Source organism: Leptinotarsa decemlineata, unplaced genomic scaffold (assembly GCF_025532065.1).
Source record: "Leptinotarsa decemlineata unplaced genomic scaffold, Ldec_3_MD MMD2_tig00001064_RagTag_RagTag, whole genome shotgun sequence".
Taxonomy (NCBI): domain Eukaryota; kingdom Metazoa; phylum Arthropoda; class Insecta; order Coleoptera; family Chrysomelidae; genus Leptinotarsa; species Leptinotarsa decemlineata.
Window position 1 is genome coordinate 8741342 of NW_027412558.1, and position 17639 is coordinate 8758980.

The 17639-nt window shown below is 36.8% G+C and overlaps 1 protein-coding gene across 7 annotated transcripts in view; it reads right to left on the reverse strand.

Moving 5' to 3' along the window:
• The window catches only part of EcR (Ecdysone receptor), a 494390-nt gene that overhangs the window by 12439 nt on the left and 464312 nt on the right, over positions 1-17639 (reverse strand). For 5 of the 7 annotated variants that reach the window (XM_074175641.1, XM_074175642.1, XM_074175643.1 and 2 more), the window contains 3 exons: positions 15430-15600; positions 9056-9315; positions 5537-5686 (listed from right to left, as the gene is read on the reverse strand). In XM_074175641.1, the coding sequence (XP_074031742.1) occupies positions 5537-5686; positions 9056-9315; positions 15430-15600 (581 nt within the window). The remainder of the gene's footprint in view (positions 1-5536; positions 5687-9055; positions 9316-15429; positions 15601-17639) is intronic. The other 2 variants (XM_074175644.1, XM_023164779.2) reach the window with 1 other exon arrangement.

A 17639-nucleotide genomic window follows, 5' to 3' on the forward strand; every position in this document is an offset into this window, starting at 1 on the left:
ATTTATGTTTATAAATAAGGCAAACTGTCTGGTTACCTTCAGTTCCTTCACTGAGTCAAATATAGTCTTCACACTTTATATGTTAGTCTAATATCAGAACCACTAGACCTAAGTCAGTTTAGAAAAGCTAATATTTTACAAATACAAGGATATGAATTCTTGACTTCTTGCATTGAGAACACGTACTCTAATTCTGACAATTGAATCAGAATGTGATAACAGGTCATGTTTAAAGCTGAGAGTCAAGAATAGGTTATGTTTTTCAATATTTGTACAAAAATGTTTGTCGTCGATTTCTTAGGAAAATGCCTTTTAATAATGGCAGGATATGAAAAATAATTCTGTTGATATCCTAATATGAGTCTAGCTTAGGCTAATTGCACACACACACCGATTGTGGACGGCCGATTTTATACCCGTCGTTCAAATTCCAATAGTGAACCACATGTTTGCCAGGTCCCGTTACGCTAGTTGCACACACACCGATTTTGGACGTCCAGTATGAAATCGGCCGATATTTTATTGGTAGTGGGTGCTTGCACACTCACCGGATTTTTATCGGTAAAACAATCAGTTGCTTTGTTGTCGTAATTAGCACGCACTACCAAAACGAAGTTAATGCGTAGTAACTACAATTTCACCGAGGATTCGAGACTGGAATGGTCGGTAAAAAACCGGTGAGTATGCAAGAGTGTATTTAGTAATGTACGCCACTACTTCCCGGTACTGCCGGCGATACAGTGGCAGTGGACGGCTGCTCACCGGTATTTTACCGGCGACGATTACCGGTCGGCGTGTGTGCCAGGTCCCGTTCCCACATGTGGTTCACTATTGGAATTTGGACAACCGGTACAAAATCGGCCGTCCAAAATCGGTCGATATTTTATTGGTAGCGGGTGCTTGCACACTCACCGGATTCTTATCGCTCAAACAATCAGTTGCTTTGTTGTCGTAATTAGCACGCACTACCAAAACGAAGTTAATGTATAGTAACTACAATTTCACCGAGCATTCGAGACTGGAATGGTCGGTAAAAAACCGGTGAGTATGCAAGAGTGTATTTAGTCATGTACGCCACTACTTCCCGGTACTGCCGGCGATACAGTGGCAGTGGACGGCTGCTCACCGGTATTTTACCGGCGACGATTACCGGTCGGCGTGTGTGCCAGGTCCCGTTCCCACATGTGGTTCACTATTGGAATTTGGACAACCGGTACAAAATCGGCCGTCCAAAATCGGTCGATATTTTATTGGTAGCGGGTGCTTGCACACTCACCGGATTCTTATCGCTCAAACAATCAGTTGCTTTGTTGTCGTAATTAGCACGCACTACCAAAACGAAGTTAATGTATAGTAACTACAATTTCACCGAGCATTCGAGACTGGAATGGTCGGTAAAAAACCGGTGAGTATGCAAGAGTGTATTTAGTCATGTACGCCACTACTTCCCGGTACTGCCGGCGATACAGTGGCAGTGGACGGCTGCTCATCGGTATTTTACCGGCGACGATTACCGGTCGGCGTGTGTGCCAGGTCCCGTTCCCACATGTGGTTCACTATTGGAATTTGGACAACCGGTACAAAATCGGCCGTCCAAAATCGGTCGATATTTTATTGGTAGCGGGTGCTTGCACACTCACCGGATTCTTATCGCTCAAACAATCAGTTGCTTTGTTGTCGTAATTAGCACGCACTACCAAAACGAAGTTAATGTATAGTAACTACAATTTCACCGAGCATTCGAGACTGGAATGGTCGGTAAAAAACCGGTGAGTATGCAAGAGTGTATTTAGTCATGTACGCCACTACTTCCCGGTACTGCCGGCGATACAGTGGCAGTGGACGGCTGCTCACCGGTATTTTACCGGCGACGATCATCGGTAGGCATGTGTGCAAGGTCCCGTTCCCACATGTGGTTCACTATTGGAATTTGGACGACCAGTACAAAGTCGGCCGTCCAAAATCGGTGTGTGTGTGCAACTAGCCTTACGCTAAATGCGCACACACCGATTTTGGACGGCCGATTTTATACCGGTCGTCCAAATTCCAATAGTGAACCACACGTGGGTACGGGACCTGGCACACACGCCGATCGGTGATCGGCGTCGATCACCGGTAGGCATGTGTGCCTACCGGTGATCCGGTGATTCCTACTATCAAAATTTTATCCTTATAGTTTGAAAACACTTGATGAAGTTATTTTATAGCGAAACACGTGTTGCGATTTTGTGAACTGTCCAGTGAAAATCTCACAGTGAAGTGTTATTTGAATGAAAAGCGGTTATTGCGTTAGACATGTAGCGTTGCTGACTTTTTTTCTCTGTAATGATGGGTACTATAACATGTAACGAGTATATTATTTTATGTATCATCAATAATTTTCGCAGCTCACCTTTATAGGCAATTTTGTTTTTAGTTTTTCGGAAATGAAACCGCCGATATTGTTGCTTTCTGAAGGTGAAAGAATTTTAAGAATATGTCCAGTAGTTTTTGAGTTTATCCTTCAGAAACCAACATATATTATTGGTTCATATTCACATTACATTTAGAGCGCAAATTACACTATTCATTAAATATTAGTTTTACTAAAATGGCGCATGTCTTATGACACTGAAAGAATCTCACTTTGTTGTCAACGCACATAAAAATTATGAATAATAATGATCGACACAAACACAGATTCTTGTTTCGCCTCAAGCTTGGTTGAAAGTATTGACATAATAATAGCAGTGTACAAAGTTTTTGAATTTTAATTCGCTATTAGAGAATAATTCGAATGGGTGTGGTGAATGACTATATGATCTTATACCATTAAATAAATGTGAATTGATAATTGCATTATAATTGTGATACGTTAGAATTATTTCTCGTCTTCAAGTGGGATGAGAGCAGTACAACAAGCCATGTGAGTTCATCTGTATGTGAAGTTTGATTAAGAGAATACAATTATTCGAAAGATCATAAATGGGATGTGTCCTTCAACTCATAGAATGATATATTTACTTAAAAAAATATCTCGGAAACTACAAGAGATAGAATTTCCATTGAAGCAACCTTGTGTAATCCGCGTTGTTTTTTTTTCGCCTTCAACAAAGGATAAATATTTTTTTGAAAATTACAAAATATGGGCACTGACATAAATACTTATATGTTTTTTACATGAACTCATTATGGTAGGTAAATAGCTAAACTTCAAAGAAACTAGCTGGGCCTCTTGAAACGATCTTTTTGAATCCAACAGGATTATTTATTGAAAGGATACAAAAATAGATAATTAAAATCATGCTTTTGCTTATATTTTTTCCTTTCATGTTTTCAAATTTACATACTGTTGTAAATTATGCCCAGAAAAAAGTAATACCGGCCGCCACTGGTAGCCAAAAACCAATCGTGACGTAGCAAAGAGCGCTGCCGCTCTAGATGTAGCGAGAATAATTCTAACGATTTCGGTGGAATTCCGACGAAATTTTCTAGCGCATTCGATAACGATATATAAACGCTAGCCACGAGCATATCGACCCAGTCAAGTGGAAGTTACAGTGCGGTACGGGAAGCGATCTAGTACGGCGATAGACATTCGAATAATAGTTTTAGTTGAAGTATTTGTTGTATTTTAAGTGAAATAAAGTTAAGTTTGATTATTGTTCAGTGTAGTCAATTATTGGTAAACCCACGGGGAAAACCGTAACAATACAATTCATCTCAATCTCCAATGAACGATGATATGAATTCCATCATATAAATTTTAAAAATACATTTTATAATACGAAAATTTGATGAATTTTTCATGTGTTGAAGATGAGTTTGAAAAAATAACACACAAATCCAAAGACTAATGACAGTTTTGTATCATAATAATCGCTTGACAAGATTCAAGAATTATTTACAAAGATAATTTGACAAAATTGACAATTTCACATTTTTAAAGCATATTTATATAAGGTTTTAAAAATTAGTAATCGAACGATTACGGTGACACATGAGTGAATCACCGGGTGATTCTTTCGAATCATATAAAACATTAAAATTGGTGATGGTTTCTAGAAGACAAAACGTCGAATTAAAATTCAGAACACCCTCTTGTGTAGCTTGAAAATAGGCAATGAGAAAGTGATTTGTGTTTTTTGATATTTACTTCAATTATGACAGAACGAAATTAAAACAAAATTGGCGAATTTCGGTTCTTTTTGAATACTCACGGCTTTTTCTAAATTTTGAAACGTCATTCAAATAGGCTCTAAAATGGGCAACTTTCTCTAATTTAGCCGATTTTCCTTATTTATTATATTTTTGGAAAACACATGATATTTAAAAATTTATTTTCAAGATTCTGATACTGAATAATGGATACGGAAAATAAAATAAAAAGAGTTAATAGTCGTAGTTCATATAAAACATAACATTTTTAAAAACAGGTAATTTTGATAATTACTTATTTTATAACCTTTTACTGATTATTTTCGAAGTTTTGAAAAACAAAAAAAACTGAAATGTTACTAAAAGTATACAAGTTGTTCAATAAACCACATAGAATATCCCTCATTCGTTAATAAATATTCTTTATCGCCGTCGATTAGTATAAGAATGCTATGATTAACGAAGTCAAAATCATTAATAATCATTTTAAGGAATCCGTACCATAAATTATATTCATCTCGATATTTTCGGAACTAATCTTGTTCAGCTGTTCTGAGAATTTCGACGCACAGTTTCATATCTTCAAAATGTAATCTAAAAATGACGCCACGTTTTCTATTTATCAAAGAACTGAACTGGCAAAAAAATCACTGATAACACATTTAATATTTCAAAGATAACTTTCAAAACATTTCTTTAAACAAAGTTAAAACATTTTCAGGCGTAATCATTCATTAAAACGCATTATGGTCGTCGAAACTAGTACATACATTCACTATGTTACTGTGCCAAAAAATCAGTCATGCAATAATCTCCTGCATTAAGATAATTTCATATATTGCTTTTAAGTAACTAACAGTCTTATTGGGTTATATTATTTCAACAGTACGAGTATACAGTTACGTGTTTCCCCGTGGGTTGACCAATAATTGATTACCCTGAACAATAATCAAACTTAACTTTATTTCACTTTAAATACAACAAACACTTCAACTAAAACTTCAACTACTATTCGAATGTCTATCGCCTTACTAGATCGCTTCGCGTACCGCACTGTAATTTCCGATGGACTGTGTCGATATGCTCGTGGCTAGCGTTTATATATCGTAATCGAATGCGCCAGAAACTTTCGCCGGAATTCCTTCGAAAACGGTAGCATTATTCTCGCTGTATCTAGAGCGGCAGCGAACATCGTATATTCGCGCGCTCTTAGCTACGTTACGATTGGTTTATGGCTACCAGTGGCGGCCGGCGTTATTTTCTTTAGGGCATGATTTACCACAATACAAACATTATAAAACATCCACATATTATGTGTGTCTTTTTACATTACTTAGTGTTCAAGATTTGGTTTTCTTGGATTGATATTGTTTTAAAAAACTATTTTTTCTCTACTTACCATGATTCGTTTAACGTCTTCCTCGGCAGGGTGTTCATATTCATTCTGGAAATACACGAGACGATGAATGAGTTCTTCTTGTTCGGGTGATATAGGCTTGACTCCGTTGAATATGGTTTTCTCATTTTCGGAGAGCTGAAAGAAAAGCGTCTACAGAGAAACGTTAATAATTGATCTTTATTGAAAACAACAAAAAAAATCTAATACGTACATCAATCGCAAATAAATATTGATACAATTTTATGGAACTGGTGGTGAGAGATCAGTCAAAACTGTTTAAATTTAATTATTAAACCATAATCATGGGTGCTTAGTTCATTTTGGCTATGGTCCATAGCCAGAAAGTAAATTGGTGCATTAAATAGAAGACAGAAAAGATATTCAATGTGCATAACATATTATTTTTCAACAATAGCCAAAACGAACTAAGCACCCCTGTTTATGGTTGAATAATAAACCAAAACGTTGGGTTGAATTCAAACCAGAACAGGGGAAACAGATGATGTAGCTTTTTGAAAGCAAGAGAATCGTTTAAATCCGTTCAGGCATTTTTTTTTCAGGACAAAACTAGCCATTCACATTGGATTTGAATCGCTGGAGACTATTTTTTTTTTTAAACATTCTCAGGAAGTTTATTCCACATAAACGCAGTTCTCCGAAGTTCAAGGTGTACTGAATTGAACCTCAAAACGATGAGCCAAGTCACTTGAACACCTCCCTTAAAAGTATATATGAAAGAGAGACACATCTCCGACCTTTCTTGAATATTCCAGACTGTCAAGGTTGCATGTGGTCTCCAATCTTTCCTGGATTGAATCCAGCAGCTTCAAGGTATGTTCAGGGGCGTAGCTCCATACATGAGAACAATACTCCAAAGGTCTCATGAAGCAAAGACTTCTTTATGAAGCATCAAAAGTTGCTGAGGTGTGTACAGTTTTCTGGTTTGGAACAGTGTTCCAAGCTTTTGAGAAGCAACCTTCGCAATTCCAGCGACACGATTGCGCCAAGACATATTGGTGTCCATTTTAACCCCCAACAAACTTATCGAAGTTTGTCTGTCCTGACATTATTATATCCGGTTCGGAGATTTTTATCTCTTTGGAGAAAACCGATGCCTGGGTTTTTGTGGCATTTAATTGAACTTGGTTACTTTCACTCCAATTCGAAATCACCTCTAGAACCTCATTAAGATATGCAACCTCCTGCTGCAGGTGAAGATAGATACGAAGATAAATTAGATTTCATTTGAACTAATGGATCATAACAACAATTTCTATCATTGAAATTTGTTGTAAATACCATTCTCACCAGCAATACTGCAACTGGTCAGATAAAATAAATACCATAACATTTTGCGCAAATTTTTCTAGAGATATTATTTTTTGCCTTCTTGTTTGATTCACTTGCGAAAGATGTACATTGGAGGTCATACAAAAAACAATATAGTTCATTAGACAGTGTGACCCATTTGAAATGGAAGTACCCTTAGAAAACATATTTTGTCGGATTAGATGTTTTTTCATTAGTCAATTCGAAAAATCTACTATAACATCAAATTTCATGACTGAGTGAATCTTGTTTTTCGAGGACAACTTTTATTTTGATTCAAAAACAAATTAGTGAATTGAAAATATCTGATCACACCACTGGATTCAAGTATTTTGCCCTCGACATTAAAGAAGTTACAACTAAAAATTCGAACAAATATGCCATTCAGTGTCATTGTTTTTCGAGTTTGAAAGCCATGGATTTTTGGAATTTCTTCCAGACGTTTCGCTGGCGCGAGTGGCTAACTTCTTCAGAGGTTTAACCATCATGGCTTGCTGTCCGATGACTAACTTTCAGGGTTCGTAAAGAATATTTATGCCTTGTCCGGTAATCAGTTGTGTTGGTACCTGTATCTGTACCTGTACTTGTACCTGTACTCGAACTTGGAACATTAACAATCTTGCTGCCTGTTGTCATTCTGTTCATTATTTTCGAATTCGTTATAATGGGGTTCCATATTCGATTGAGATTCACCGCTTCTTCTTTCCTGTTAAAATTCTTCGTGTGTTTGTGGATCTCTATTGCCTCCCGTACCAGTCGGCTATAGTATCCCTGGTTGGGGGCAATTAGTTCTGTGTTTTCAAACAAAATTATGTGGTCTCCTTCACTCATTGCGTGTTCTGCCACAGCTGACTTGTCCGCTTGGCCTAGTCTGCAGTTCCTTTTATGCTTTTTCAGTCTTGTTCCCATGGATCCGATATATACCTTCCCACAAGTGCACGGTATGCGATAGACCCCTGCTGCTGATAATGGGTATCTTTTGTCTTTAGACAAATTGAGGCTTCGTTGTATCTTCCTCGTGGGTTAGAAGACTGTTTCGATGTCGTGTTAATCCAATAGTTTTCCAATTCTGTCCGTGACCCTAGGGATAAACGGTAGATATGCGCGTGTAACCATCTGATCCTTTTTCGCTTTTTGAAACGTGGTGCTCTTCGGTTTAATTGGCTATCCTGATCTCGGAGGCACTGTATCCATTCGATCCCAAGGTCACTTCAAGGTGTTTCAGTTCCCTCTCCAGATGTTCTGGTTCTAATATTCTCCGAGCCCGTTCCGTTACAGTGGAGACGAATCCTCTCTTTTGGCTAGTCAAAAGAGAGCGGTGAACCTCAACCGAATAAGGAACCCCATTTTAAGGAATTCGAGAATAACGAACAGAATGACAACAGGCAGCAAGATTGTTAATGTTCCAGGTTCAATTACAGGTACAAGTGCAGGGACAAATACGGGTACAAATGCAACTGATTACCTGACAAGGCATAAATACGCTTTACGAAGCCTAAAAGTTAGTCATCGGACAGCAAGCCATGATGGTTAAACCTATGAAGAAGCTAGCCAGTCGCGCCAGCGAATCGTCAGGAAGAAATTCCAAAAATCCACGGCTTTCAAACTCGAAAAACAATGACACTGAAAACCTCAGCCGCGAAAGTCTGACCCATTTTGTCAAATATGCCATTTTCTAATTATATCACCTATTCAATCTTAGAACTTTCAATAAAAATTCTCACAACAGTAGATTCAGCAGGTTTCGGTTCATCCATGTCCAGATAGATTTTCGTCGATATCTGTTGAATAATAAAAAAGTTTCAAGTAAGGAATGTTTGATGCAATAATTGTAGGCCATTTCAATTACCTTTCAAAATTCATCTATAACTTTTTTAACGATGAAACCAGCTGAATTTAGTGGAATACCTAGTCAGAATTTTGAGGACAGTTATAAAATTGAATTAGTTTCACAAATATTTTTTCTATTTTCACATCAAATAAAACGAAAACTTTTTCATGGAATTTGATGTTTTGTATGTTGTTTTCATTTTGAATGAGTCACACTGTATAAGCTGAAAGGGATATTGTGAGAAAACATAAAAATTGTAAATCCAGATATTCCATTGTGCAAGATATGGAAAACAAATATATTGTTTGAAATATGACCCCACCAACAACTAAATATCTGACTAAGTAGAATATAGTTACCTCTGGTTCTATTTTTATCACTTCCGGAGATCCATTCGTAGTGCTATTGGGCTTGTCTTTTTCCTTCTGTTTCTTTTTTTCGTTCCGTTTGACAGCGCATTGCACCTCAGGCACCACACACTCTGCCCTCATTCCTACGGCCAGACACTTTTTCAAACGACACTCTTGACATTTCCGTCTCATGTACATATCAATCTCGCAGTTGGCTCCATATTTGCATTTATAGACTGCGTTTTTCGTTACACTTCGCCTGAAGAAACCTGAAAAAGAGAAACGTTTTACGCATAGAACATTCCCATAAATATACTGATCACGACCAAATTCATCAAACGAATATTAAAATTACCTGTTCTCAAATATATAAGACAGGTTACTTTGAACATTACATAATAATAATAATGTTTATTTGCGAAATAAAATAAAATCTTACAAAACAATGTTACACATGCAAAAGAACAAATGAACAGAAAAATCATAGATGCAGTTCAAACTGCCTGCACGTGATATAGTAGGTTCGTTCCAACCTTGAGTCACAGATTTCCAACTGTTTGTAAATCGTTGTCAACGCGCATGTCTGGTAAATATTGGTTTCTGATTAATTTGAAATTTCTGATTGGAACAGCTGATACTTCAACTGAAGTTTGGCATCGAATTTCAACATAACCTTTAAAAATAATTTGGGAAAGAAAGTTTTTGGCTTTCTACTACTCCATCTTAAATCAAAAAAGGAGGATGAGGGAATCTTCCAAAGAAAGGAAGGAAGTGTAGATCATGCAAAGAAGTAACTTTCAGACACAAACTGAAAGAATATCCTCCTGAAACAGCTACTTTCATATAAACATTGAATTACACGAAAGGAAAAAAAATCTTTCGAAACAAATAGGTACTTCTATATGAACACTGAATTATACAGAAGATACTTTTCTCTACTCAGTTTTTATTTCAAACATTCCACAACGAATGTCACTCATAAAAATATAACCCCTTCAATTCTTTAAAAATAAATCTAATCAAGTGTACTTCTGGAGAGTAAAAGAAGGTTGCAGTATTTTATATCTCTATTCTATTTACTTATCAACATGGAACTGAGAGGTCACCGCAATAATTAATTTGTGTAATTAAAGATGTTCATATTATAGGTTCACTTAAAGAATTCCCAATTTTTCCTGCGCCAGCAAATACATAACATATAACAATTTTTGCAGGTTATGTTGTTTGTAAGTTGCTTGAACATAAAACAGAAACAGTAATACGGAATACGCATGCGTCAGATTGATGGTTAGAAGATAATCCTCAAACAATTCTGATAGATTTCGAACAGGTTTGAATCTTGGATGGAACAGAAAACTGATAGTTTACTAATGGTTGGAAACTCACGTTGGAACGCAATCACATTACTGCGCAGAATCCTGACTGTCAGAAACTGTTTCTGACGCTGGTTGGAACGAACCTAGTGACACATCCAGGTAAAATCATATTTGGGTTTTTGATAAGTCACATGTAGAGTAAATTTCACACTTCGGTAAAAGACATAATCAGGAGGTACCCTTTTTTTCCTTTCAAATGCTCATTTACAATTTATCATATTACTAAAAATATCACGTTCTGTCTTGAGATTCCACTCAGTTGGGAATTTTTGAATGTCCTAAATTTTTCAATATTCTAGGTGCCAGGTAATTGGCACTTCGTTGTTCAATCATTTTGTCACAACGGGGTAAAAATATATAATAATTTTTTCGTGTATTATGAGAATGTTCATAAACTTGTAATATAATTTTTTATTTTTAATGAGTAATAATATTTTCATACAGAAAAGTTGTCTGATGTCCATGATTTGAGCTTCTTAATATAAGAGATCACTATTCTAGAATCACGTGTTTTGGCAAATATTAGTTTTAGAATCCATTTTTGAACCACATTTACGTTTTCTGCAAAACAATCACTGCCACCCCTCCCATCCTAAAATTCCGTATGTAAGTTGTGATTGTACTAGCGAGAAATAAATCATTTTTACTTCAGTGAAGAATCCTGCACTGACACCTGTCGGATATAATCCAAAGCCCTTCGTGGTATTAGCCAGGTGAGTAGTTGTTTTCTGATAGGTGCATTAGCCTACTGTGTAGGGTGTTGAGACTGGCCTGAACGAATTGTTCTTTTAGATGATTTGATTTATAGCCAGTCTTCAAGTATGCCCCCTGACTATATGTAAAGAGTTTTCTTTCCTTATACGAGGAATTGGGCAAATTTCGGATATGCAGTTGGTTACCTTGTTCACAGGCAGATGGGGCGACGACAAACCTGTTGTTTGTTGTATGCTTCAGCTTAGTTCGAGGAATGATACTCTGAAGGAATTTGATTTTCAATTATCGGAAATCATCGACTTTATGTTGATGATATACACTATCTTGCACTGACGAGTGGCCAAACAGCCCGAAACCGGTCTGCAATTGTGTTCCAATAATTGAAAATCTATTGCTGCAGTTGTATCGCCAACAGCATATGCAGGAATAACTTCAGTGAAGAATCCTGCACTGACACCTGTCGGATATAATCCAACGCCCTTCGTGGTATTAGCCAGGGGAGTAGTTGTTTTCTGATTGGGGTCAGCCCATTAACCTACAGTGTAGGGAGTTGAGATTGGCATGAACGAATTGTTCTTTTAGATCATTTTTAATTGTCTGATATCTATAAATTCTTTGAGATATCTAAATTTCGGAACAAACCCTCTTAACTTTTTGACAAGTTGTTTCATATGTTAATCACACTTCATATGTCGATCTATCGTGACACCAAGGTATTTTACCGATGTTGCTGAAGGGATTTGTTTATTCAAGCCTACTTTAAGGGGACCCAAGTTCGGTAATCCGCTAATATAAGATGTAAACGGTAAGTACCAAGTTTTTTGGTTATTAACAGTTAATCTATTGAATTGGAACCATTCCAAAATTTTAGGAAAATCATCTTCAACGGTTTGTTTCATATTTTGTCAAGTTGAAGAAGTGTACAAAATGGCAGTATCATCGGCGAAACTGATAGTTTGACCAGTGGTATTTAAAGAAAGCAGACTATTCATATAGATAGTGAAAAGAAGTGGCTCCAGCACACTGCCTTGAGGACCACCATAGGTCATAGTTCTGGGAACACTCAACACACCATCAATCTCAACACTCTGTTCACGATCTGATAAATAACTGGACGAAAAGTCGTATATAAATAGAGTGATACATACCCAAGAACGAACTACCTACTCACTTTCTTTGCGACGAGGTAATTTATTCAAAATTTATTGAAACAATTTCTAATTTCATTCACAATCGGTACTAGGTTGAATGAATTTATGTGTCACTTGGATATTCACATTTGTGTAGGCAACAAGCACAGCGTAAGATAGTAGTGTGTTGTTTTCTCTGTAAAATTCAGTTCAAGGCTGATAGGTCAGAACACAGTTTTTTATTGCTTTCAATGATTTATATTGACCAAGAGTTTATATAGATTTATTTATGATTTTTGTTAACAAAGCACATGGAAACTTTTTTTTGGTATAAATAGTAATTTTCTGACCAGAACTTTTTTTAACTAGATCTTCAATGGGGAATGTTCCTCAATTTGGGTTATTACAGCAAATGCAAGTTTGAACAAAATAAAGTTGTGTTTAATTCATGAGTTTTTCAAATTCACTTCGAAAAGTATTCAAATTGATGTTTCAAATGTTGGGTTTTAATTTTATTTTTGAAGGGATTTGTTTCTAATTCACATATTGACAACATCGCCTATATCAAGTTGAAATAATTTATACGTACCTAGATATTCTACTTTAATAAAGGAAAATTATCTTTATAAATCAACAATTAAGGCAAAATATAAATTATAGTTCAATACCACCTCCACAAGCCACATAAACAACAGTTGTTTTGTTATTTATTTATATAGAGGAAGATAGGTTAGATGCACAAAATGTCACAGAATGTCTCGGAACTCGGAACATAAGTAAACAGAATAGCACGCCTCTGAAATATGTCATCTTTGTTTGTTTCATCCAGGTAACATATTCATTGTCCTTTATTAGCTATAACCGATGTTGCCAAATAGTGAAATAGAAACGAATCCCTTTAAATGTTGAATGCATTATTTCATTTTTTTTAAGTATTTAAATAATTTTTTAAAGAGAAAGGTTGAAATGATAAGTTTATAATGCGTTGTTTTAGAGCTCTTTTATGAAAACTACTTGATTTTCGTCAGGAGGAACATTCCCCAATTGTTTTTGTTTTTGTAGCTCCATATCTCAAGAAATATTTATTCTGCCGTGTCGTGATATGTACTGATCGATAGAGAATGCTGTGCTTTATGCATTGATGCTGTTCATTTTTTCCAAATTTTAATTTTTTGCCTATTTTCAGATTACTACTAAATGATGTCGCTGCTGAACCAAAACGCTGACGAAACAGCAAAAAAATTAACCCGGTATTTGGCAATGAGAGTGCTGATGAACGCACTGTTAGACGTTGGTTTGCCAAATTTCGTTCCGTAGATTTTAGCCTCGAAGAGGAGCCCCGGATTTTTTTTTAAGGACAAAACACAAGCACTACAGGAAAATCCTCAACTGCGCTCTCAGATCGATGCTTGTGCGAAAGTAGCGATTTACATTGGATTTGAATCGCTGAAGATTGAATTTATTTGGAAAAACGTTATTAGGAAGTTTATTCCACATAAACGCAGTTCTCCAAATGAAAGAGTTTTTGAACAGTGAAGTTCGAGGTTTACTGAGTTGAACCTCAAAAGGATGAGCAGCCACAGTCCGTCACGTATTTCTGATATGTACTGCTCTTGGTGGAATGAAATGTGCCAACTCATTTGAAAGGATCTATAGAACAGATACAAATCTCCAACCTTTCTTCGATGTTCCAGGCTATCAAGGTTGCATGTGATGTTAGCGTTTCCGATCAGGTGGATGGCTCTTTTCTGGATGGAATTCAGCAACTTCAGGGTATGTTTGGGGGCGGATCTCCATACATGAGAACAATACTCCTAAGAAAGTCTGATGTGAGCTTTATAAAGCATCAAAAGTTGTTGAGTTGTGTACAGTTCTCTAGTTCGGAACAGTGTTCCAAGCTTTTGGAAAGCATCCTCTGTAATTCCAGCGACGTGATTGTGCTAAGACATATTGGTGTCCATTTTAACCCCCAACAAAGTTATCGAAGCAGAAAACAGAATTGTCTGACCTGACATTATTATATCCGGTTCGGAGACATTTATCTTCTTGGAGAAAACTGATGCCTGGGTTTTTGTGGCATTGAATTGAAGCTGGTTACTTTCACCCCAATTTGAAATCACCTCTGGGTCCTCATTAAAATATGCCTCCGTAGCCGATGTCCTGGAATGTAAATGGAATGACGAGACAAGTGTGCTGTCGTCAGCAAAGCAATATATTGGACTCTTGTTTGACCATACACGGAAATATCAAGCGCAACAGCTCTTGATTCTCCATGTTTCTCGATTGCGTTATTCCAAATATGGGTTACATACGATAAAAGGTCGCCTGTTGATCTTTGTTTCCGAAAGTCATATTACTGTCATTTAGGAGGATAATTTGAGGACCCTGGTTGGGATTGATCCATCACAACCGGTGCGCGGGATTTGCGAAAGAGCTGGGTGTAAGTTTCCATGCGGTTTTTGATGGTTTGAAACATATTGGAAAGCTCAAACAGCTATTAAAGTGGGTGTCCCACGATTTGAACGATCGAAAGAATTTTTCACGTTTCTGGGTTGGTTTTTCTTTGGTTTTGCGCAACCAAAACGATCTTTTTTTTACATCGGATCGTCACGTGTAATGAAAAGTGGATCCTCTACGAAGTCTACGACAATAGGAGACGTTCAGGACAGTGGTTGGATACCGATGAGCCACCCATATACTTCCCAAAGACGAAAACCCACCAAAAAAAGACCATGGTTAGTTAGTGTACAGTGGTCAGCAGCTGGTGGAATTTACTATAACTTTCTGCAACCGGGCCAAACTCTTACAGCAGTTTCTCTTGTGAGTTAATTGACTGAATGTACCAGAAATTGCATCAGCCGCAGCCGGCACTGGTCAACAGATTCCGATCCGGCGCGATTCACAAATCACCGCCCGTTGGGCGTCAAAGTTCTGCTTCAACCACCATACTCCCCAGACCTCTTGCTAACTCCTATGTGTGGAAACAAATGTCTGTCGAATATGATTTCAATGTCCGTCGCGGTATCAGCTCATGATGTGAATTGCACGGTCGAAGGTAAGACCTCGTTGATCTTCAACTCGCCCAAGTTTCGACTTTTGAGGGTGGTTGTTTTTTTTATGTAAATATATGAAGTAAGTTTCAAAAATAGATGAATATTCTCACCTTTACATCCTTCGCATGTGAGAGCATTATAGTGGTACCCAGAAGCCCTGTCTCCGCATACAAGACATAATTCTTCTTGCTGTCGGGGTGTGGGTCCTTTCTTTTTCTTGGCATCGCAGCTATCCGCGCTGAAACCGTTCAAACTGCTGGGAGGGGATAGATCTTCACGACCTGGAAAAAAAACGATATGAATATTTCAATGAAGTTGCCTCGAGAGGTTTACTTGTGTAGCTCTACTAGAAAATATTCGCAGTGTCATTACTGTCAGTTTACTTTCCACATTTCAGACAATTTTGTACAGGTTGACGGCACGTGTCAAAAAAAATCCAGGTAGTAGGAAAAAATATATATAAAGTGGATAATGTTAGCGACTGGAGAAATGTATGATAAAATGGATTAACAGGGTCTCTCAGTAAAAAAATCAAAAAACTTTCACGTCAATTTATAACTTCAATTTATTGTTTTTTACTGCCCTGAAGAAGCTTCCCATTAGAAGCGAAAGCTTGGCAAAGTAAAGCAGAGTTTGATTTTTGATTTTTTGACTGAGAGACCCTATTAATCCATTTTACCATATATATATATATATATATATATATATATATATATATATATATATATATATATATCTCGACTCTCGAAGTTCTAATCATTAATTAATTCATAGACGGAATTTATAAACAGATTTGCAGCGCAGACTGGCACGCTCTTTCATTAAAAAAACTTAGATTTCCGTTAAAAATATGCGGAAGCGCAGAATAGTTTTATGTGGAAGTCCGCACTTGCGGAGGTGAGGTTTTCTTAAAACCTTGTTTGAGACTTTTGTTAATTTTGACCTTTATTACAATTTGAGGATGTTAAAACAATATTTTTTAAATATGTAAATTAATAAATTTTTTCAATTATTTTTAAATGTTTTATTTTTTGTTGTTAATAAAAAAATATTGAAGATGATCAATCATCTTGAAAAAGTCACACCATTCGAACAAAGTTACTTAAATCATCTGTTTATTTAATAAATACTAATGTTTGTACTGAGTTATTTCCTTTGAAGATAAACTCAAATGAATTTCACTAGTGAAAGAGCATGAATTCAATACTTGTATCTGGGAAATATTTGAAAAATAATAACAAAAGAGTTTGCTCAAAGGAAAATTTTGAAAATTGAAGGTTAGCACGCATATTGATTGATTTAGTTTGATAAACGTGCAAAAAATATGGTGAATGTTCAAATTTCGCGGGATGCGTACCCGTGTCGGACGTATGTTCACATTTTCAGCTGTTCAGCATTTTTAATTTGTTGGTTATCATGCATACTTCAGCCACCATATTCACCAGATTTGTTCCTCTGCGACTTTTTCCTCTTCCCAAGATTGAAGAGACCCATGAAAAAAAGGTGTTTTGAGACGATTGAGGAGATACAAGCCGAATCGCTATGAGAGTTCAAGGACATACCAAAAAGTGGTGCTTCGAGGGTTGTAAAAAAACGCTGACACAAGAAAACTATAATGTAAACCCAAAAAATCAGTTTTAAAATCCAATTTTCAGGATTCATGTGAAATGACTCATAATTATTACTTTCCTGTGAAAACTACACTATAATTCCAAACTATATAGTCGGTACTACATTCTCAGAAATGACTGACATATTTGCCTTAATCTGCCTTTTGCAGTGGCGTACAGAAATTATACTAAACAAATGAAGAGAAATGTTGATAAAACATATAGAATCACAACCTTGACACAAAGTTTTCGTTTCAATGCAATAATATTTTTGAGAATTTAGTGCCTACTATTATGGATTTCTACTATAGTCAATTGGATGAATATAATCGCTGGAGACCTCTGTGAAAGTGGCCTAGCCTCTAACTTTTTCATTCTTCCTCTATGCACCAAGGAGTGCATTGGCTTGGGATGTGGGAGTTGAGCAAACCGGCCATTGGATGCCTGCTTCCACGCAGTCCCGCTGGATACGTGAATAACAGAATCACTTGTGGTTCTGTTATTCCCTAACCGAATTGCATCCCAACGATGGCTTAATCCTAAGGTGTGCGTATCCTTGCCGAGAGGATGAATGACACTGAGCCTATCAGCTGTCACTACGGAACCTTCGAGATACCGGCCGCCCTCTCGTTGTAGCATCGCCTTGCCACGGTAATGCGGGGCTATGCCGTGATTGACCTTCTTTCCCTACCTACTCGTGGGACTTTTAT